The 20,393-nt window shown below is 69.5% G+C and overlaps 4 protein-coding genes across 14 annotated transcripts; 2 read left to right on the top strand and 2 right to left on the bottom strand.

The window, feature by feature from the left end:
- Positions 1–7,204: 7,204 nt before the first annotated feature.
- On the top strand, positions 7,205–10,417 carry LOC116961721 (probable low-specificity L-threonine aldolase 2). The gene is made up of 7 exons (XM_042802594.1): positions 7,205–7,369; positions 7,638–7,721; positions 8,433–8,521; positions 8,825–9,010; positions 9,153–9,290; positions 9,437–9,629; positions 9,980–10,417. Exons 1-7 carry the CDS (start codon positions 7,303–7,305, stop codon positions 10,315–10,317), a joined length of 1,095 nt encoding a protein of 364 aa, XP_042658528.1. The 5' UTR covers positions 7,205–7,302; the 3' UTR covers positions 10,318–10,417.
- Positions 10,418–11,345: 928 nt separating this feature from the next.
- Positions 11,346–14,435, bottom strand: AFMID (arylformamidase). Of its 11 annotated transcripts, none has more exons than XM_042802773.1 (11): positions 14,109–14,435; positions 13,880–13,970; positions 13,638–13,742; positions 13,509–13,557; positions 13,296–13,381; positions 13,147–13,219; positions 12,820–12,917; positions 12,476–12,554; positions 11,880–12,363; positions 11,625–11,699; positions 11,346–11,588 (listed from the first exon to the last, which is right to left on the bottom strand). In XM_042802773.1, exons 1-10 carry the CDS (start codon positions 14,301–14,303, stop codon positions 11,670–11,672), a joined length of 1,290 nt encoding a protein of 429 aa, XP_042658707.1. In that variant the 5' UTR covers positions 14,304–14,435; the 3' UTR covers positions 11,346–11,588; positions 11,625–11,669. The 11 variants fall into 11 exon arrangements, 4 of the variants coding, with proteins under 4 accessions (XP_042658707.1, XP_042658709.1, XP_042658706.1 ...); XM_042802775.1 differs by having other exon boundaries at positions 11,346–11,699; positions 11,880–11,984; positions 12,228–12,363; XM_042802772.1 differs by having other exon boundaries at positions 11,346–11,699.
- Positions 14,436–14,753: 318 nt separating this feature from the next.
- Positions 14,754–17,851, top strand: TK1 (thymidine kinase 1). Its single transcript, XM_042802777.1, has 7 exons — positions 14,754–14,896; positions 15,123–15,154; positions 15,229–15,342; positions 15,429–15,522; positions 15,838–15,927; positions 16,016–16,135; positions 16,245–17,851. The coding sequence occupies exons 1-7, from the start codon at positions 14,831–14,833 to the stop codon at positions 16,401–16,403; spliced, it is 675 nt and encodes a 224-aa protein (XP_042658711.1). The 5' UTR covers positions 14,754–14,830; the 3' UTR covers positions 16,404–17,851.
- A 323-nt stretch (positions 17,852–18,174) lies between these two features.
- Positions 18,175–20,392, bottom strand: SYNGR2 (synaptogyrin 2). The gene is made up of 4 exons (XM_042802660.1): positions 20,215–20,392; positions 19,764–20,001; positions 19,385–19,524; positions 18,175–19,279 (listed from the first exon to the last, which is right to left on the bottom strand). Exons 1-4 carry the CDS (start codon positions 20,323–20,325, stop codon positions 19,082–19,084), a joined length of 687 nt encoding a protein of 228 aa, XP_042658594.1. The 5' UTR covers positions 20,326–20,392; the 3' UTR covers positions 18,175–19,081.
- Position 20,393: the final 1 nt, after the last annotated feature.

Raw genomic sequence — 20,393 nt, 5'->3', positions numbered from 1 at the left:
GCTCGGCCCACGTCCCCCTCGTGACGGCCTCCCCCAAGCCTCAGCCCCACTGATCCCTGAGGCCAGGGCAGAGCTGACCCCACCCCACAGACCCTCCTTCGCCCCAAGCCTCTGCTGCCCAACCAGCCCCCAGCCCCGGGGGGCTCTGCCAGCGCCGGGGCCAGCCCTGGGTGCCGGAGCAGTGGGACACACTGGCCAGCACGCAGGGGAAGTGAGGGGGCTCAGAGAAACCCACTGGGCAGCCAAAGCTGGTGGGAGCCTCTGTGAGGGAAAGCGAGCCCCATCCCAGGCTGCGGCACTGGGGGCACAGGCCATGCTGGCTCCCCAAACCAACCATCCCACCGACGAGCAGAGCAAAGAGCCCAGCTGCCCCACAGAGCCCACGCCGGCGAGGCGAGCGCATCGCTGTGGGAAACCAGAGCTGACAGGTCCCTCTTCCCGGAGCCTCCTGCCCCGGGCGCAGGGCTGCCGGGAGCAAAACACACGAGAGCCCGTTCCCAGGACGTCGTTCTCGGCGCGCATCTCCTCGCTGCTCTGCTCTGGGCGTCCCGGTGCGCCTGGCGGGGAAGGGACAGCCACTCTGGGCAGGGCAGCCCAGCACTGCGTGGGGGTCGTGGGGCTCGCAGCCCCACCCCCGTGCCGTGGGCAGGTTTGGTGCAGCGAGCCCACGTGCGGGCCCTGCCACCACGGCGCTGCTTCCCGGCAGGGCCGGCCGCCGTGCGTGGCCACCAGCCACAGCTGCAGAGATGCTTCCCGGAGGGCTGGGTAATTTGCCTGCCCTGCTTTGCATGCCTGAGGCTGCCCCGGGGGCAGGGGGCACAGCCACGGCCCCCAGGGCAGGCAGAGGGGCAGAGCCACCCCCCACTCCGGCACCCTGAGCACCCAGCAGCCTCTCCCGGTCTGGGGGAAGGGAGGTGGGGGATGCGGGGACGGATCGGGACTCAGCAGGATCTCGGCTGTGGGAAGCTGCTTTATTTTGCTTTTCGCTTTCTGCCATTCCTGGAAACAAGCAGCCGCTCTGATCTGCCTGCTGGGAAGCAGCCACAGCCCCCTTGGCCCCCTCGGCCCCCACCCCTCTCAGCCCTGCCAGGATGCTCCGTGCCCAGGGGCTGCCTGCGACTCCCCGAGGAGCTGCCCCTCGCCCGGAGGGGCTCCCCTGGCCCCCACTGGCTGCGGCTGCAGAGCCCAGCCTGCCCCCACACCCGGGAGCAGCTCATCCAACCTCCCCAGAACCGCGGGGACATTCACGGTGTCACAGAGCAACCCCAGCCCCGCAGGGCTGGCGAGCCCCGAGGCTGAGCAGCTCCAGACCAGAAAGCCCCACGCATTAGCACCAGGTTGATTTATAGAAATCCAATGGCTGGGGCTGCCAGTGCCTCCTGCCAAACCTCATTAACGGCTGGCCTGGGAGCAAGGCAAACAGCTCGTGCAGCAACAAGGAAATCCTTGTTTAAGCATTTCTGGCCATGCAGGGCCCTTCCCCTCATGCCCAGGGGAGGAGGAGGAGGAGGAGGTGGTGCAGGCCACAAGCCCCAAGCTGGCACCACCTTGGGAGCCACAGGGAAGGAGGCACGAGGGGAGATAGCAGCGTCTGCACAGGGAGAGAGCCCCCAGGACAGGCTGGGAGGGAGCGGGGAGGGAGCGGGAGCCACAGGGACGCGGGGAGGGGCGAAGGGCTGCCGCACCGGGCTCTGCCCTCCTCACACCACCACAACGGCTCGAGTAACCGATAGGGACACGGGGACACCGGGGAGCCAGCAATGGGTGACCGAGGGCTGGGTCAGAAGGGCAGCACTGCTCGGCTGACAGCTTCAGGCAACCGAGGGGCTCCGTGGCTCACTCCTGCCCCTCTGCCCGAGGCCACGGGCCGGCCCCTGTGCCATGCCGTGGGGCAGAGCCCTGCCAGGGCTGGCTGGGGCAGTCCCAGAGGGATTCACCAGCCCACCCTGTATAGAGCAGCCTGGAAGGAGCTTCTGCACAGGGCTGGGGCAGGATCCCATCCACGCCAGGATCCCATCCACGCCAGGTTCCCCGCACAAAGTGCTGGCTGTGGGCGCAGTGAGCTCCAGGCACACAGGGCTGCCGGGAGGCCGCAGGATCCGGTACCGGCATGCCTGCCCCATGGCCGGCACCGGGCACCAGCACGGCTGGCCCGCAGACCTGGCACCAGCGAGCTCCAGAGCAGCCTCAGCAACCTGCATCCGCCTGCCCCACGTGTGGCTCAGGATCTATTTCATCATCTGGAGAAAAGCATTTACTGCCAATAAACGGGCTAATTAATTCTCCTCAAAGACCTCTCAATTATTCATCTCGGGCCACAGAGAAAACAATTACAGCACTTACCTCAGCCCTGGCTCGGCCAGTGCAGCAGCCAGCACGGGGCCAGGACTGGCGGCGGGCAGGGCACGGCCCGGGATGCCCAGCACAGACCCCCAGCTCCCAGTGCCCGGCCAGCCCCGGCTTTGCCCACCCAGCAGAAGCGGCCCCGTGGAGCTCTGCGGGAGGGCTGCTGAGCCAGCTCAGCCACCCAGCCCAGAGCCATCGGCAGCAGGGCTCGCCCAGGGTGCCCCCGAGAGCTGCTCCCAGCACCAGGGCTCAGGACCGAGGGGACCGACCCGGCCCCCTGCACAGCTCCTCGCCACAGGGCAGGTCCCTCGGGTCTAACCCCAATCTGCCCACGCGCAGCTGAAGCCGCTGCGTCCCGTCCACCGAGAACACAGCAGCGGTTTGCTCCCTCCTCGCCACACGCCTGCAGTGGTCTCATCTCCCCACCCTTGTCGAGCAGCCCAGCCGCCCCCCACACCTCCGCCCAGGGACACCCACCTTCGAGCCGTGGCCAGTGCCAGCCGTGGGTGCCCGTTGAGAGCAGGGGCTCAGGCTGCACACCCCACGAGCCGTACAGGAGCACATAGGCTCCCCACACCGCCCAGCCCCACACAGCACATCGCTCCGGCTCGGCTGGGCACAGGCAGGACCCCATCCTGCCTGGGCACCCAAGCCCCCCTTCTGCCCCGCAGCCCCAGGGGCCAGGCCGCGCCGGGGTCCCCTTCGGAGAGGGGCTTTTTTCCCTGGACGGTTCTCTGGCTCCTTGGCCCTTGGGATGCTCCTTCTGCCCCACGCAGGGCTGAGGCCCCGCTCCCTCTGCATCAGCCGCCCCTCGAGAAGGAAGACCCTCTACACTGCGAGCTGGTGGGTCCCTTCCCACACAGCTGGGCAGGTTGGGGGGTGCAAAGGCCTCCGGGGCCGGGGTGCGAGCCAGCTCCCTGCTGCTCACCTCCCCCCTGCACGGCGGGTCAGGCTGCCCCAGCACCACCAGCCGGCCGCCCCCCGGGACCCCCCTGCACCCCGAGGAGGGGGGGCACGGCTGACCCGAGGTGGGCGGCCAAAGCCCCCTGCTCGGCTCCGCGGGGGCCCCGGCCCCGGGCTCGGAGCCCCCGGCCGGGGCAGCGCGGGGGGCCCGGGGCGGCCGCGGGGCCGGGCCGGGAAGGGTTAAGGGCGGCCCGCGCCCCCCCGGCGGCCGAGGGGCGGGCCTGTCGGGAAGCAGGGATTTCTGCGGTGGTTTTACTGGAAAAGTTGTTGGCGGCGGAGGGAGGGGTCACCCGAGCGGCCCCGCAGGTTGGGGACGGGGGGGACCGGCCGGCCCCGCAGCTCCCGCCAGCTCCGCTCCGCCGGGCTCCGGGAATCGGGCGCCGGGAATCGGGCTCCGGCTTCGGGCTCCGGCCGCTCCGCCGGCCCTGCACGGCCGGGACCCGGTGCGCGGCTCGCTCCGGCTGCCGGCCTCCCCGGTGCCCCCGGAGCAGCCTCCGCCGCCGGCCCGGGGGCTCTGCCCACCCTGCCCCGTCCCGGTGCCCCGCGGGGAACAACCGGTCCTGGACCACAGCGATGGCAACCGCAGCCGAGGCTCGGCCAGTCCCGCCCCGCCGGCCGCGTCCCAGCGGGGCCGTCGAGGGTTTTGTCCTGGGCTGGCTGCCGTGTGTGCGAGCAGCCTCCGGCACGCACCCCGGGGAGCCAGGGGCCCGAGGCAGCAATGGCACCGTTACACCGGGACGGCGGCGGGCTGGGGTGCTGCGTCCCCCCCAGCACCGCCCGGCGCTGGCCGCGGCGTGGCACGGCTCGCTGCAGGCCTGGCTGTGCCCCGGGCAGGCTGAGCCAGGAGCCCAGCGCAGCCCGGCGCTTCCAGGCATCGCTCCACGGTTCCCGACAGTAGGAAATCACTTGGCTCCACGGCTCCTATTCCTCCCGGGATGATTGATGGTTGCTCCCCCCTGCCCGGGTGGGAGCGGGGCCCTCCAGGGCAGCCAGCCCCAGCCCACAAGGACGAGCTGCGGCAGCCGCAGCGCAGGCAGCACGGCCGCGGGGCCAAGGCAGCCTGGCAGGAAAGCACCCCCCCGAGCTCATGGCGAGCGCTTGGTCGGTGCTCTGCAGCCAGCCCCTGGCACAAGACGCCCAGGGCCCCGGCAGGGCTGTGCCCACAGCCTGCCGGCTCTGCCGCGAGCAGGTCGCCAGCCCCAGCCTCGGGGTAGCCATGTCTGTGGGGGCACGCAGCTCAGCCCCAGCGCGGCAACAGCCAAGGCACCGACGCTGGCCACCGTGCCTCCCCCCGAGCCCGCAGCCCCTCCTGAGGCACCCGCAGAGGGGACCCCAGGGCCGGGGGGCCGGGACGTGCAGCGGGGCAAGCGGGCAGGGCCTGGCAGCGGCTGCCTGTGGGGCCGGGGTTAGGGGGAGCCCGGCCGGCTCCGGGAATCGCCCCGGCGGCTGCCAGGCCTGTGGCAGGGAGGGCGGGAGGGGGGAAACCCGATCCTCCCCGGCGGGACCTGGGCTCCACTCCCCGTCCAGGCTTCAGCTGCTAATTTTAGCCCTGGGGAGGCACCGCCGGAGCATGAGCTCAGCCCACCGGGGCTGCACGTTCGGTGGGGCCAGGAGCCGCCGGCCGGCACTGGCAGGTGGTGGCCGCGGGAGCCACGGCACAGCGCTGGCCCTGGGCGAGCCCCCGGGCGAGCCCCCCCACCCCGGCCGCTGGCCAAGCCCCCGCCGCGCCGACGGCCCGGCGCCAGTCGTGCCTCCCCACTGCCCACACGCCTGCGGCCTTGGCTGTGCCAGCCCCACTCGTGGCCTCGAGCCCTCCCGCGGGACCCAGCGCTGGCCCCACCGCGGCTCTGCGCGGTCAGGGGGGGCTTGCTGGGTGCTGATGGGGCGGAGGAGTGGTGACCCCTGAGGCAGGACCCGGCCCTGAGCCCCAGGGGAGAGGCGCGGGGCTGGCAGGATGTGGGGCTCCGCGGAGGAGGGGGACCTGCCACGCTGCGAGGTCCTGTGAGGGATGTGGCCGCCTGCGAGTGAAGGAGCCCCCGGCATGGGCACAGCCCCCAGACCCTGCCTGGGCTGGGCACAGAGCCCTGAGCCGCCCGTCTCGGGTCTCCAAAAGCGGCGCTTGCAGGGGCTGACGGCCAGGATGGGTCCCCACACCAGGCTCAGCGCTGCGTGGGGCACCCCAGGGCCACCCGGCCACCCCCACCAGGAGCAGTGGGAGCGGGTGGGTGAGCGGCTGGGGAGGCCGTGGCCGAGGGATGCTCCAGCCAGCTGCGAGCGGAGAAAGCAGCTCCAGAGCCAGCTCTGCCCCAGGGCAGCTGCCCCACACATGGTGGGGTCCCCAGCCCAGGGCCCCATGGCTGCACTCCCCCCCCCCCAGCCCTTCACCTGCGGCGTGACCGGCCGGGCTGCCCGGCGCTTACTGGAAGAGGAAGCTGCTGGGAAGGCAGTGCATGCAGCGGGGCAGCTTTGGGGAGGAGAGGCTCGGCTCAGCAGCCGGCAGCACTCGGCTGTCCATGCTCCCGGGTCCAGGGCCAGTAACGGGAAGCGTCTGCTCTCAGTGACGGTAAATCAGATCGGGGAGATTAGAGGCCTTTTTGCCTAATCATGAGCAGCTTGAAGTTGGAGGACAAGTTCCTGGAACAAAGAGGAAATGGAGGCAGTAAATAAAGAAAAACTGTTAACATGTGGCCCCGTGTGTGAAAAACGTCTCAGTGAAGGACTGTTTATGGCTCACTCATCTGCGGGGCTGACAGCGCGGGCTGCGGCGGGGGCTGGCGATGAGGCCCCATGAGCAGGGGTGCAGGCAGGGCAGCTGGCGAGCGGGCAGCCAGCCGGGGCAGCCGCGGGGGGCTCTGGGCTGGGGGGGACGGCCGGAGGGGACAAGGCCACGTGGTGGCACGTGGCGGAGGAAGGAAGAAGGCAGAAGGATAGCGGGGGCCGTGGCGCAGGCAGCTGGGCCGGGGGCTGCCGAGGAGGGCGCGTGGACACGGGGAGGCAGCGGCATGGCAGCGGGTGGGCAGGGATGGGGCAGCGTGTGGCCCCTGAGGGGAAGGGTGGTCACCCACATGTGCCTGCCCCACTGCTCCCCCTGCGAGTGCCAGGAGAGGTGCCAAGCGCTGCGGAGCTGTGCCCCCCTCCCCACCTGCAGCACGAGGGGGGCACGGCCCCGGCTGTCCACGCAGAGCCCCACGGCCAGGGGCTGGCTCTGCCCCACGGAGCATGCAGCCTGACACAGGGGAGGTGGGAGCTCTCGCTGCCACGCTGGGCACATGCCCCCCGGCTCCGGGGGCCACAGGGATTTCTGCCAGGAGCCGTGCGCCGGTGTCCCCCTTTCCCGGTGTGGGGCAGAGAGAGCCAAGAGCTGCGGAGCCGAGCCCGGCGCTGCTGCAGGACGCGCCGGCCCACGGTGCCACGGGACGCGCCAGCAGCTCCAGCCGGGAGCCGGAGCCGATTCCCAGCAGCGAGGTCACTGGGAGCCGCGGCCGGCCAGCGCGCCGTGGGCCTGCGGAAAGCCACGCCGGCCCCCACGGACACGCGGCCCATGCCCCCTCCGCGGCCAAGCGAAGGGCTCCGGGAGAGCCGGGGGGGCCCGCGGCAGCATCCACGCGTGTCCCCCAGCCCCTCCGCCCGCCGCCGCGCCGCGGGGCAGCAGCGAGGGACGGAGGGATGGGGAGGGGCCGCGCTCGGTGCCCACCCCCCCGCAGGAGCCGTCGCCCCCGTGTCCCGCCGCCCCGGCCGCGGGGCTCAGCACCGCCCCCCGCCCCACCCGCGACGGGGGCCGTGGCCGGGCGGGCGATCCCGCCCCCGCCCGGGAGTCCTTGCGGCAGGGCGGCCGTGGCCATGCTGGCGGCGCGGGGGCTGCGGCGGGGGCTGCTGCCGGCGGGGGGGCCCGGGGCCGGGCCGGTGCAGCCGCGGGGCCCCCCCCGCCCCGCCGGGCGCCCGCCGCGCGTCGTGGACCTGCGGAGCGACACGGTGACCCGGCCCTGCGTGGGGATGCGCCGCGCCATGGCCCGCGCCGCCGTGGGCGACGACGACTACGGGGAGGACCCGACGGTCAACGGTGGGCGGCGGGGACGGGCCCCCCTCCCGCCCCGCGGCCCCGGGCCCGGCAGGGACGGAGGCCCCCCCCCCCCCCCTCGGTGGGGTCTCTGCGTGCAGCCCCCCCTCCCCTAGCCCAGGGGGCTACCGGGCTGGGGAGCCCAGAACGGGGCTTCCCTGGGGCTGGGGGCGGTAGCCTGGACCCGTAGGGTTCCCGTGCCCGCCCAGGGCCCGCAGACTCCCCCCACCCCGCCCCAGGACCCCCGTGCTTCTCCCGCCCCCTCCCGCAGAGCTGCAGCGCCGGGCCGCAGGGATGCTGGGGATGGAGGAGGCTCTTTTCGTGCCCACGGCCACGATGGCGAACCTCATCGCCGGTGAGTGCCTGGGACTGTGCCCACCTTCCCCGTGCCTGGGGGGGACCAGGTCACAAACCGAGAGGCAGTTTTATGTCCCCCCCATCCCATGGAGGGTGCAGAGAGCGGGCACAGCCCCTCTCCTCCCCGGGGTCCCGAGGAGACCCCCGCTTCTGCTCAGGACACTGCCTGCACAGCCCCAGGGGAGAGCTGTGGGCCACAGGCCCTTTCTGACCTGGCTGCAGCCCCTTCCTCCGCCCCCTTCGCCTCAAATCTGTAGCAGCACGGCCCCGCTCGGACCCTGGAGCTGCTCCTCTCTTTGTGCTGCTGCTGCTGCTGAGCAAATCCCACCGTGGGTCTGCTCGTCCCCATCCCGCGCTCTGCTCTGTTAACCTTTACCCATTCTGCTTTCCCGCCTTCCTGCGAGCGGGGGTCTGCTGTGGGAGTGGGGGACCCACTCCAGCCCCGGCCACATGCACGCACCAGGGAGGGGGGGCCGTGCCCCCCTAGCCGCTCCCGCATCTCCAGCCACCGCAGGCAGCCCCGGTCCGACAGCCCCAGCACCTCCGGGGTGGGAGCGGATGCCCCGTGCCCGCGGGGTGCTGCGCAGCTGCCATGCTGCATGCCCAGCCTATGCTCGCCGGAGCCCCACCGACCGCTGCACCCAGTGGGTGCTGCCTGCTGGGTGCTGCCCACGGTGCCCCCCTCCCTCACAGCCCCTCTTCCTCCCAGTGATGTGCCACTGCCAGCGTAGGGGGGCTCAGCTGATCCTGGGCCAGGACGCCCACCTGCACCTCTATGAGCACGGCGGGGCTGCGCAGGTGGGTGCTGCGGGCGCCGTGGGCAGTGGGTGCTGAGGGCGGGTGGGCTCCGGCCTGGGCTGGCGGTGCGGGCAGCGCAGGGAGGGGCAGGAGGGTGGCTTGTTGCTGCCCTCCTCTGGCTGCCGGGGCCAGGCTGGGCTGAGGATCTCAGGCTGGGCTGCAGCGGCAGCACCCGGGTCACCCTGAGCCACGGCCTGGGGCACGAGTGGGGGCTGAGCACACCCGGCGCAGGGGATAGAGGGGCAGAGAGCCGGGACCCCCGCGCACTGCTACCGTCCCCGCTCTGCTCTGCTCTGGGCGCAGGTCGCCGGCGTCCACTCCCAGGCGCTGCCGGACCTGCCAGACGGCACCTTCGACCTGGGGCGGCTGGAGCTGACCATCCGCGAGGCCCACGGCAGCCGGTACCACCCGCGCCCCGAGCTGCTCTGCCTGGAGAACACTCACAGCGCCGCGGGGGGCCGGGCGCTGCCCCTCGCCTACCTCCAGCAGGTAGGAACCCACAGCAGCCCGGGCAGGACGGCACCGCAGGGACGCCGGGGCCTCGCCGAGGAGCTCGGAGAGCGGCTCACACTGGCGCCAGCCGCCCCGGGGGTCCCTCCCCAGCCCAGCGGCTCCTCTGCCTCCCCCCCAGGTCCGTGGGCTTGCCAGCCGCTACGGGCTGCGGGTGCACATGGACGGAGCCCGGCTGATGAACGCGGCGGTGGCCCAGGACGTGGAGCCGGCTCAGATCGCCCAGCACTGCGACTCTGTGTCCCTGTGCTTCTCCAAGGTGTGCTCGCGTGGGGAGGGGGTTCCCGGGTGCCCCTTGTTCGGGGACACCGGGCTGAGCGCCCGCTTTGCGGGCTGGGGCAGCCCTGGGTGCGTCTCCAGGAGGGGCAGGGGGGCTGGGGTCACCCCTCTCCGGTGGCTCCGCAGGGCCTGGGCGCTCCGGCCGGCGCGGTGCTGGCTGGGCGCAGGGGGTTTGTCGGCGAGGCCTGGCGTGCACGGAAGCTGCTGGGCGGGGGGATGCGGCAGGCGGGCGTGCTGGCGGCCGCTGCCCGCGTGGGACTGGAGCGCGCGGAGGCCACGCTGCGCAGAGACCACGACAACGCCCGGCGCTTTGCTGAAGGTATCGGGGCCCCTCGGCGCGCCGGGACGTACAGGCGCCCGCAGCCCATCGCCGCGCTCTCCGCCCGGCTGCGCAGGCTTCCGCGCAGTGCTGCTCAGCCAGGTCCTGCCCTGCCCGACAGCTCAGCACGGAGCAGGCTGTACCCCCCCCCCAGCCCCATCAGCTGGGCTCACCGCACCCACCACGGGGGTAACAGCGGCATGAGCACCTTCCCTGGGCGGCTGTGCTGGATCTCCGGCCTGGCGAGGATGCCACGGGGGTCCCTGCCTGGCTGGAGCGCCGGGAGGATGCTGTGCCTCTCCAGGGAAACCGGGTACCGGGCTCACATCTTACCGCCCTGCCTCCCGCAGGCATCCAGGAGCTGAACTCGCCCGTCTGCTCTGTCAACCTCGCGGCGGTGGAGACGAACATCGTGATGGTGAGTGTTGCGGGGGGCTGGCTGTCCCCCGCAGAGCTCTGTGAGCACATGCGGGCAGTGAGCGAGGAGGAGTTGGCTGAGACCGGCCAGGCTGTCAGCGTCCTGCTGTTCCCCTGGTCGGAACACGCCGTCCGCGCAGTGTGGCACCGTGATGTCTCGGCCCGCGACACCGAGCTCGCGAAGAACAAGCTGGAATTTGTGGCCAGGAAGTGCCAGGAGAAGCTGGCCCAGGGACTGCATCCGGCACCCCCGAGCGCCGGGGGAGCCTGAGCATCCTCCCAGCCCCAGCCCGGGGTGCTGCAGGCAGGCTGGCAGGCAGCAGCAAAGGGGCTGGGACCAGCCACAGCATGCTCCAGGCATATTCTCAACCAGCTGCAGCACAACATCCACCCCCGGGGAGACCCCAGCCCACCCCTGCGGTGGGAGCACTGCAGCTCCCGGAGGGGAGCACCTTCGCAGACATGCCCAGGGGGACAGAGGGGAGCCCCCATCTCACACCACCACCCAGACCCCTCTGAGACAGCGTCCCTGCCTCTCGGGTCACCCAGAAAACGCGTTCTCAGCGCACTCCCCAGTCCTCTACAGCAGCTCTGCTTCTGTAACTGGGGTCCCACAGGCAGCACCCAAAAGCGGAGCCAGACACCTCCTGCCCCAAAGGCCACAAGCTGCGCCTGGCCCACACGCACCACACGTGTGCAGGGATGCTGCCGTGGGGACAGATCCCGAGGGATGGCCAGGGCACAGAATAAACGTGTTCTGGCAGCACTGTGGCTGTGTAAGATGTTTTCCCCCAAGTGTGCTTCTTTCCTGGCTGTGCAGCAGGGACATCATCGCAGCCCAGAGGTCCCCACTGAGGGCCAAGTGCTCCTGAGGATGCGGAAGCGTCTCAGCCGCAGGACCAGGGCTGCTGCACAGTGGCATTGAAGTTTATCTGGCCAGGACTGTCCCGGGGGCACAAGCCCAGCCTGGCCCAGACAGGTCACCGATGTGCACGTCCGTCACCCCCCTGTCCCCAAAGGCTTGTGTTACCCCAGTCCCACAGCCCCCCCGCAGCCGCAGGGGGGTTCTGGCTTCCCTGCCTGCCGAGCCTGTCACAGTCCACGTCAGCAAGTCCCCAGCTTTGCCCCTGCAAAAGCTGAGCGGGGCTCAGTGGTGGGCTCCCCACCGCTGGCACGGGAGAGCCCAGCCCCAGGACGGGAGCTCGAGCTGGACGAGGAGATCCTGCAGCAGCCATGTCCAGGGTGTGCTTGCTGGCTTAGCACAGCCCCAGCTCCCCAGGAAGCAGAGTTGCACCCAGCAGCAATTATTCCTATTTTATTTTGTATAAGCAATAAGCAGTTTAAAGCAAATGGAGGGAGCAAACTTCATCACCCGGTCATCCAGACAGAGCCTGCGTGCTCCAGATGGGCAGGAACACCCCAGCAAAGAAACACCAGCCCAGGCGAGAATCGGTGATAACTGGTACTCCCCTGCCCCGAGCCCCCCGGCCTGGCTGCAGGCTGGATGGAGCGGGGGGGGGGCACAGAGGGTGTGGAGGCAGCAGCTGCCCTGTGCTGCAGAGCTGCAGCCAGGGCAGCCGGGCAGGGCTGTGCTTCCCATCTCTGTTTGCTCCCGACGTGCCATCAAGCTTTTGAAATCATGTTCAGAATCACCTGGGATGAGGACCCAGGCCCTGTGAGCGCTGCCTGGCCCCACTCCTCCCGTGGAGAGGACAGCCAGCCCCAGAGCAGCAGCCCCGTTATCCGCCCCAGGGGAAGCTCGCCCCAGCACATCCCTCTGGGCTGCTGCTAGCTGCACTCAGAGCGGAGGGAGGACGGCAGCTCTTCCCCTACCTGGGTGAGGATGTAGCTCTCCTCCGACAGCTTCTCAATGATGTCAAAGTGATCCACGCCAGCGAGATCCAGCATGGAGACGGACCAGCCGGCTGCACGCAGGGCCTGCGGAGAGAGAGGCACGGGCAGGAGGGACCCTGACCCCCATCCGCCCCGGACGGGGCCACAGCACCGACAGCTTGGCAGGGACCGGCGTCTTCCCCTGAGCCGCCAGCGTCTTCGACAGCAGCCATCGCACAGCAGCAGAAATACTGCTCTGGCACGGCCCACGGGCTCTTCACCCCAGCTTAGTGGGCCGGCGGGCGCAGCGTCCCTGCGGAGCTGGGCAGGCTGCTCCCCGGAGCTCACCTGGCCGTACTCCTGCGACTGCCTGCGGAACTCCGGGGAGTCGTGCTGGGCTACAGCCACGAGCACCTCACAGGCCGCGGCTGCAGGCGCTGCTGGGGCGACGCGGAGCATGGGGCTGTTCCTCTGCGCCACCTCCCTGGGGGAGACGGGCACCGCAGCGGTGGCCGGCGCAGCCCCTCGCTCCGAGAGGGCGTCTCTGCCTCCGCGGCCGCCGCGCCCTGCCCCGGTCGCTGTCCCCGTGGGCTCACCGGCTCATGTTCAGCGCATCGTTCACATAGGTGTGCAGGATGGGCTCCAGGTCGTAGATGCCGCTCACCAGCACGGCTCCTGGAGGCAGGGGTGCCGGCGGGTGAGGGGCCACTCTCAGCCCTGCGCCCGAGGACTCTCCCTGCGCTCACATCCCCCAAGGGCGCAGGACACGGACGCCCCTGAGGAGCCCAGTGTCCCGCACCGCAGCGCCTGTGGGCTGCAGTCAGCGGGGAGAGCTCATCTCCCGCGGCTCCACAGCCCCGTACGGGCAGGGGGGACGCCTCGTCCCGGGTGTAGACACCAGTTCTCCTCCAGCCCCTGCGCCGGGACGCGGCGGCGCTACCTTTGATATCCGGCACCACTCCGAATTCCGTCCAGTCCGTGGACAACACCATGGCTGCCAAGTGGGCCCCGGCCGAGTGCCCGCACAGGTAAAGGCCTCTGGAGGAAGGGAGCCGTGAGCCAGCGCGGGGAGCGACGGCGCGGCGCCCCGGGGACGCCCAGCTCCGCGCCGACGAGCGCCGCAGCCTGGGAGCAGCAACTGGGACCCATTTCCCAGTCCGTTGGCCGACGGCTCGCGTGGCGGGGAGGGAGCGCGGGTGCTGCGCAGCGCGCAGAACCACCCGGGGAGCGAGGCGGGCGCGGAGGTGGGGGGGGACCCCGGACCCACCCGATCCCGGGGTACCGCCGCAGCAGGAAGGCGAGGCTGCGCCGCACCTGCAGCACCATGTCGTCCATGCGGCCTGGGCGGAGGGCAGCGTCGGGAGGGCGGCCGGGCCAGCGCGGGCAGCCGCGGGCTCCCCCCGGGGAAGCACCTACCTTTGGGGGCTGTGTCGTAACCCACCGCCACCACCGCGACGCCCCGCGACACCAGCGGGGGGGCCGCGAACCCCGCCTCGTCTTTACTGGGGGGGGGGAAACGGGAGGTAGCCGGGCTGCGGGGCGGCCGCTCAGACCCGGAGGACCCAGAAGGAATCCGGGCGTCGTGAGCAGGGAGGCGGCAGAATCGGGCCGGGGGGGTCCCCGCCTCACCTCAGGCACTGCCAGTACCCGCCGTGGATGTAGACCAGGACCGGGAAGGCTGCGCGGCACAGCCCGGGGTGAGCGGGGGTGCTCGGCCTCCGCCCCCCCCCCCCCCCGCCGCCCCCCCACCCCACCTACTTCCAGAAGGGTCCGCGGGAAAATAGACGTCCAGCTTCTCGCCGTCCCCGTCGCCGTAGGGGACGTGCAGCGAGGTCTGCGCGGCCGCCCGGGCCCGCCGGGTTCCTGCGGGAGGAGAGACACGGTGTCCGGGGCACGGCCCGGCGGCAGCCCCGCTCCCGCCCCCGGCCCCGCTCCCGCCCCCGGCCCCGCTCCCGCCCCCGGCCCCGGCCCCGGCCCCGGCCCCGCCGCCCCTCCCTCACCTGCCGCCGTGGCCGCGATGTGGGCCTGGATGACGGTGTCCGTGCCCAGGCGGGGGGACCAGCGGCTCGGGGAGTACTGGTGCTCCAGCGCCTGCGGGGAGGCACGGGGGGGTACGGGGGGACACGGGGGGGTACGGGGGGACACGGGGGGGTACGGGGGCGGCGGCGGGGCGGCCCGGGGGGGTGGGCGCCGGGCGATAAGGGAGCGTTACCCGCCCCCGGGCCCTACCTCCGCCGGCATGTCCCGCCACCCGCACATGCTGCGGCCGGGCTCCGTCCCGGTGCCGGTGCCGGTCCCGGTCCGACCCCAATCCCGGTCCCAGTCCTGATGTTGATCCCGATCGCAAACGTGATGCCTCCCCCGGTCCCGATCCCGCTCTCCGTCCCGTTCCGATCCCGCTCCCGGTGCCGGTCCGATCCCCATCCCGTTCTCGACCCCGACCCCAATCCCGGTCCGATCCCGGTGCCGATCCCGCTCCTGCTCCGCTCCCGGTCCGCTCCCGATCGCAATCCCGATCCCGCTCCTGCTCCTGCTCCCGGTCCCGGTCCCGGTCCCGATCCCGATCCCGGTCCCGATCCCGTTCCCGCGCCCTTTGCCCGTCCGGGGGCGGGGCCTGATCCCGGGGGCGGAGCCGGTCCGCTCCCATTGGCCGCCCGGGAGGCGGGGCCGGGGCACGTGCCGGGGGCGGGGCACGGTGCGGGGCTACCTCGCTCCTATTGGCCGCCTGGGGGGCGGGGCCGAAGCGGGGACACCGGACGGGCTGGACAGGGCGATGACGCAGGACGCTCAGGCGGGCGCGCGCGCGGTGCACGCCGGGAGGGCGACGGGAAATCAGATTTCGCGCCTGTGCCCTCATTGGCCGGCGCGGCGGCGCGAGGCCTCCCCGGATTGGCCGGCGCGGCGGAGAGGCGCGCGCGGGCCGTCCGTCCGTCCGTCCGCCCGTCCCAGCCATGAACTGCCTGACCGTGCCCGGTGTCCACCCCGGCTCGCCCAGCCGCCCGCGGGGACAGATCCAGGTACCGGCGCGGGCCGGCGCCGCCCGGGGGGTGCACCGGCACCGGGTGGGGCGATGGGGCTGTCGAGGGGCTGCAGCGGCGCTGGGCGGGGGGTGCCGGTGGTCCCGGGGGCGGCACCGGGCCGGGCCAGTACCGGGCGGGGGTGCCGGGGGGGCTGCACTAGCACCGGGCAGGCCCCCGCCCCGCGGCGCTCCCGCCCGCTGACCCCCTGGTTCTGCCCCCCCAGGTGATCTTCGGGCCCATGTTCTCCGGGAAGAGGTAGGCCCGCGGCGCGGCGCGGGGGGGGCCGGGGCGCCGGCGGCCCGCGGCCGGCTGACGGTGGTCTCTTGCAGCACGGAGCTGATGCGGCGGGTGCGGCGGTTCCAGCTGGCCCAGTACCGGTGCCTGCTGGTGAAGTACGCTAAGGACACGCGCTACGGGTCCTCCGGTGTCTCCACGCACGACAGGCAAGTCCCGGGGGCGGCAGGACCCACCCCCGCGGGTCCAGCAGCTCGGCTGCCTCGTTCAGCGTCGTCTTCTCCCTTCCCCGCAGGAGCACCATGGAGGCTCTGCCAGCCAGCCTGCTCAAGGACGTGTACCAGGAGGCCCTGGGCTCTGCGGTCATCGGCATTGACGAGGGCCAGTTTGTGAGTGCACGGCCAGGGCAGGCCCTGGGGGTCTCTGCACAGCAGCCTGTGCAGGCGAAACTCTGAGCCCCCTGTAGCACTGGGTGGGAAGAAATACCCTGGGGCAGTTCGATCCTGCTGGATGTGCTCGTACAGGCAAACCCTTCCCTTCGTCCCTGCAGGCTGAGGTGCAGTGGTACTGGAGCCATTTCACCCACAGGCAACATGGCTTTAATTTTCTTTCTGCCCCGTGCCGTCATCTGGATACGTGCTGCTGGATCCTGAGCAAAGTGCTGCCCCTTCTTCCTCCTGACACTGTTTCTGCACCTCCTCTAGTTCCCAGACGTTGTGGAGTTCTGTGAGATGATGGCCAATGCTGGGAAAACTGTCATCGTTGCTGCTCTTGATGGGACTTTCCAGAGAAAGGTAAACCCCTCTTTTTTTTGGTACAGCAGCTGCTTTGGGATCCTTGTAGAACCCATCCAACAGAACCGCCCCCGCTGTCTTGGCACAGGCCTTCGGGAGCATCCTGAACCTGGTGCCACTGGCGGAGAGCGTGGTGAAGCTGAACGCCGTGTGCATGGAGTGCTACCGAGAAGCCTCCTACACGAAGAGGCTGGGAGCAGAGAGGGAGGTGAGTTCCCTTGGGACAGAAAGCTTCGCCTTGCCAGCCCTGCTACTCTAGAAGGATCTCCTCGGGGGCATTGGGCTCTGCAGAGTCACTCTCCTGATTTTCTTGCCAGGTTGAAGTGATTGGAGGAGCAGACAAGTACCACTCTGTTTGCCGAGCCTGCTACTTCCGCAAGCGGTCTCAGCAGTCTGGGTCCGAAAACAAGGAGAACATGCCCATAGGGGTGAAGCAGCTTGACGTGGCTGCCTCCCGCAAGATCTTTGCTTCTTGACTGCTGGGTTCCCGCATGGGGAAAAACAAGAGGAAGGAAGGAAGCTAAGTGCCACAGCTCCCAGACGCTAGATCTGGCTTCCTCTGCTTTTAGCAAAACTTAAGTGTCTTAGCTCTACCTGCCAAACCAAGCCGCTGTTCCTCTGCACCGAGCACCAGGAAAGGGGAGAATCAACCGGACCTGATGCCGGGGGGGAGGGGGAAACTGAAGCAGGAGCCCAACTAAAAGTGAGTTTCTTTCTCGGAATGCGAAAAAGACAGCGCTGTAGTTACTGATGCTGCCACACAAACAGGTCCTGGAAAACTCACAGCAAGCCAGGCTGCAGCACTTCCATCGCTCGCCAGAGTTCTGGCTGGCTCTCCTGGTCTGCTGCCTGTGTCCAGACTGGCACTGGTGGCTGGTTCACTTGCCTGTGAACGCAACCGTCTTTTTCTCTTGTGTGCTGTTGCAAAATTCCAGGTTTCTTAAGACAATGTGCAGTAACTTAGTATTTTAAACCCACTTCCTTTTCTTAATGCAGTCTGAGGAGATAACCGAGCCCTTGTAGTAGAGCTGTGGCACAACTTTTCAACTGACAGTGGTAGCAGCAGCTTGGCCCTCAGCAGTCCCTTTGCACAATTGTGCGTGGCCTGTCCGTTTGCCATTACGCTCACTTGCTGTAACTGTCTTTTAATTTTTTGTTGAAACAAAAGAGGAGGAAAGGAAGGCTTGACTTGACGGCCAACAGTGAGCTCCTCCTAGCTCTTGAACTTCAAAAGGGCTAGCAGTAGTAGTCTGTATTAAGACAGAATCCTTCTGGAAGAACAAGGCTTCACTTTAGGACAAGCCTCTTCTCCAAAACCAGGGCGGTTTTGCTCAAGTCCAAGTTTGAGGCTGCCACTTTAGTGTTCATTTACCCGTGAAGGGTTTGGAGGCTCAGGATTTAATCTGTAAAGGTTTGGGCTACTCTTCTGTGAAGATCCAGCTACTTGGAAAAGGGTCTCTGCTTTAAGTGGGTGGTTCTCGACTCTAGTCATGTATCTTGCTTCCTCCTAAGCCTCCCAAAAATTCTCGAGGCTGGTTCTTCCTCTGCTGTAAGTTTATTGAAGGATCCTCTTGCCCCTTTGCTTGACTTGGCTTCTGGAAGGGTTCTGTTTTTTTTTTTTTTTCACTCTTGCAAAAGTGCTTTTCCTTGTAAGCCAGCATCCACGAGCTCCAAGCAGTAGCTCTTGGTTCTGGCCAGGTCAAATCTCCATGCACAAATGCAGTGTGCTCTGTTTGCTAGGAGCAGGCACCTCCCTAGAAGGTTACAAGAGCTGTCTGAAACCCCTGCTCCCTCTGTGATGCTTGAAGTGATGACAGTTGTAGGGCTTGTGAGTACTTGGTTGTCAGGCCTGGGCTTTCTTTCCCCCTAGGGACAGGGAAGGCAGCACTGCTACTGGTTTAGGTCAATAAATAACTTAATGAAATTGTTTGTGTGTGTTTTATAGCAGACTGCTCTGAAGAGGCTTCCCTGCAGTGAGCAGTGCAAACAGTGCAGGCAGATTGCACATAGCAGCGGCCTGGGCTGGGCGCAGGGGTGGCGTTGGGAGCTCTCTGCTCAAACCTTCCACCCAACAGACTGCAGGGAGCAGGAGGAGGGCTTGCCTAAAAATAGACGCCAGCATGAGTGTGCTGTTTGCAGCGCAGCAGTTGGCTGGGGCTGCTCTGCCACTTCCCCGCCTGGAACTCCCAGCCCTCAAGGAGGGAGGAGGAACCCTGTTTTGCATCCCCAGAGAAGAAAGGCACGTGGTGGCTAGGTGAAAAACTTTATTCCATCTCTACAGTGACAAACAACTATTTGAAGGCCTGGCCCAGCAGCGACAGCTCACCCATAGCGCACGCTGCTGCTGGGAACAGCTTCACAACAGCCGCAGCAGAAAACATAACCTGAGACAGCCGGCCCGCACAGGCGCCGAGCGGCACCGCGGCGTCAGCCAGGCGCAGGACGGTGTCGCTTTGGCAGGGGTGAGCGAGGGGGCTGAGCACCCAGTCGGCAGGGAAAGCGCTCCCGGCCCTTCCTCGGGCACCTGGAGCAGCTGTGGCCCCGCAGAGAGAGCCCAGCGCTCCCGCACCGCGTCACCCGCGCACCGGCTGGGGGAAGGCACAGCACGGGAGTTCACAGGCGAGAGAAGACAGGGCTTTGGCATCAAATTCACCCAGCAGCAGCCGCGGGGGAAGGCACGGGAAGCCGGCAGCGGGCAGGTGCTGGACCGGTTGGCTTGTGCTATGGCAGCGAGAGCTGGCACTCGAGGGGTCGCAGCCGGGGGCTGGGAAGGCACCAGTGCCCCTGGGCAGGGCAGAGCTGGGGGGTGTGACCCACACACCCACCCCCCTGCTTCCCCCCCAGGGCAGGAGCTCAGCCTCAGGGCAGCCCCCCGCCCCCCCTCTACCTACACCCACACCCCCCCACCCCCTACACCCCCCCCCAAGCTGCACTCAGCAGTTGCAAATCACCCGAATCACCCACCACAGGCCGGGCTCTGGGTCCCAGCAGCAGGATCAGGCCCTTCCTGCGCCCCAGCACCGAGGCCCGGTGGCCTTCACACAAAGCAGCCGCCACCCCCCCCCCCCACCCCACCTTGCTTCACGGCGCAGGTCCCTCCCCTCCCACCCCACAGAAAATTGCACTGGTACAGCCGTCCCCGCCGGGCCGGGGCTCAGTACACCGGCGGGGGCTGGTACCCCTCCGGGGCTTCTGCCGTGTGGGTGAAGGGCGGCTGCTGGTAGCTCTCGTGGCTGATGTTGGGGTAACTGGAGTAGGGAGTCGAAACCTCCGGGGTGGGGTCGACATAGCTGTGAGCAAAGTCCTCCACCCCCATTTTGTACCTCTTGTAAGCGAAGGCGATCAGGAGGCCCTAGAGAGAGGAGGGGACCGGCAGTGTCAGGGCTGCGCGGCCCAGGGGGCCCCTCCCCAGCCCCCCCCGAGCGGGGCAGGGCCGGGCCCCACCGCCCTCACTCACCCAGGAGAAGATGGAGAAGAAACTGAAGGTGATGGCGGCGCGGGCCGAGTCAGCCCCGACGTGCACGTCCTTAGCCTGCGTCCAGGCCCACTGGTTGGTCAAGAAACAAAAGCCAATGAACCACAGGAACGTCCAGAGACCTGGGGGCAGGGGGGGGGGGGGAAGGCAGCGTTGAGGGGCCGGACCCCGCTCCCCCGGGGGGCGGTGGGGACCAGCGCAGGCGCCCGGCCCGATGCAGCCCCCCCCCGTGCCGCCGCTCCTCGGAGCGCTTCCAGCGGGCAGCGCGCCAGGCGGGAGCGACTCCCTTCGCCAGGCACCGGCAGCCACGTCACGGCACCAGGGCTGCCAGGCGGCAGCCCGGCCCCGCGGCCGCCCGCACCTGAGAAGCCGAGGTCGGCCAGGACCAGGTACTTGCGGTCGGTGGTGTTGCTGATCCGGGGGAAGTAGACGTCCACCACGAAGAAGAAGATGCAGGCGAGGAAGGCGAGGACGCCGATGCCGATGCCGTAGCGGCAGGCGTCCTCGTTGTGGTTGAAGATGCAGAAGAGCTGGGGGGAGCTGGGCAGGTTGGTGTAGCCCTCCCCGACCAGGCAGGCGAAGACGATCAGGGCGAAGACCTGCGGAGAGGGGAGCGGGTGTCCGGCGGGCAGCCCCGCGGCGGCGGGGACCCTTCCCCGAGCTGGGGGCACCGGCCCGGGCTCAGCCCAGCGCCCCCCGCCGCCGCCGGGGGGGGGGGGGGGGGGGGTGCCGTCCCGGGCCCCGCGGGCTCCGGGGCCGCTCCGCAGCCCGGCCCGGCGGAGCTCGCCCGGCCCCGTCCCGCCCCGACTCACCGCGCTGGCGATCCGCGCCAGGACCTGCGGCTGCTGCACGAAGCGGGCCAGGTCGAAGGCCCCCCCGGCCTTGGCCGCCCCGTACGCGCCGCCGCCGCCGCCGCCCTCCATCGCCCCGGAGCCGCCGCCGCGCTCCCACCGCTCCTGCGCGGCACCGCCCCGGGGCGGTCCCCGCTGCC

The sequence above is a fragment of the Tyto alba genome, unplaced genomic scaffold, assembly GCF_018691265.1.
Source record: "Tyto alba isolate M040663 unplaced genomic scaffold, T.alba_DEE_v4.0 Super-Scaffold_39, whole genome shotgun sequence".
NCBI classification, from domain to species: domain Eukaryota; kingdom Metazoa; phylum Chordata; class Aves; order Strigiformes; family Tytonidae; genus Tyto; species Tyto alba.
This window is presented reverse-complemented; position numbering and strand designations above follow the sequence as displayed.

Bases quoted from the DNA above. Each gene is read 5' to 3' on its own strand.
- LOC116961721 (XM_042802594.1), top strand. From the start codon at position 7,303: ATGCGCCGCGCCATGGCCCGCGCCGCCGTGGGCGACGACGACTACGGG. The intron at 9,011-9,152 runs GTAGGAACCCAC...CCTCCCCCCCAG, and splicing joins CCCTCGCCTACCTCCAGCAG to GTCCGTGGGCTTGCCAGCCG. The intron at 9,630-9,979 runs GTATCGGGGCCC...TGCCTCCCGCAG, and splicing joins CGCCCGGCGCTTTGCTGAAG to GCATCCAGGAGCTGAACTCG.
- AFMID (XM_042802772.1), bottom strand. From the start codon at position 14,303: ATGGGGATCGGACCGGCACCGGGAGCGGGATCGGAACGGGACGGAGAG. The intron at 13,971-14,108 runs GTAGGGCCCGGG...GCCTCCCCGCAG, and splicing joins GGCGGGACATGCCGGCGGAG to GCGCTGGAGCACCAGTACTC. The intron at 12,555-12,819 runs GTAGCGCCGCCG...CCCTGCCTCCAG, and splicing joins AGTGGTGCCGGATATCAAAG to GAGCCGTGCTGGTGAGCGGC.
- TK1 (XM_042802777.1), top strand. From the start codon at position 14,831: ATGAACTGCCTGACCGTGCCCGGTGTCCACCCCGGCTCGCCCAGCCGC. The intron at 15,523-15,837 runs GTGAGTGCACGG...CACCTCCTCTAG, and splicing joins GCATTGACGAGGGCCAGTTT to TTCCCAGACGTTGTGGAGTT. The intron at 15,928-16,015 runs GTAAACCCCTCT...GTCTTGGCACAG, and splicing joins ATGGGACTTTCCAGAGAAAG to GCCTTCGGGAGCATCCTGAA.
- SYNGR2 (XM_042802660.1), bottom strand. From the start codon at position 20,325: ATGGAGGGCGGCGGCGGCGGCGGCGCGTACGGGGCGGCCAAGGCCGGG. The intron at 20,002-20,214 runs GTGAGTCGGGGC...CCCTCTCCGCAG, and splicing joins TGGCGCGGATCGCCAGCGCG to GTCTTCGCCCTGATCGTCTT. The intron at 19,525-19,763 runs GTGCGGGCGGCC...CCCTGCCCCCAG, and splicing joins GGCCGACCTCGGCTTCTCAG to GTCTCTGGACGTTCCTGTGG.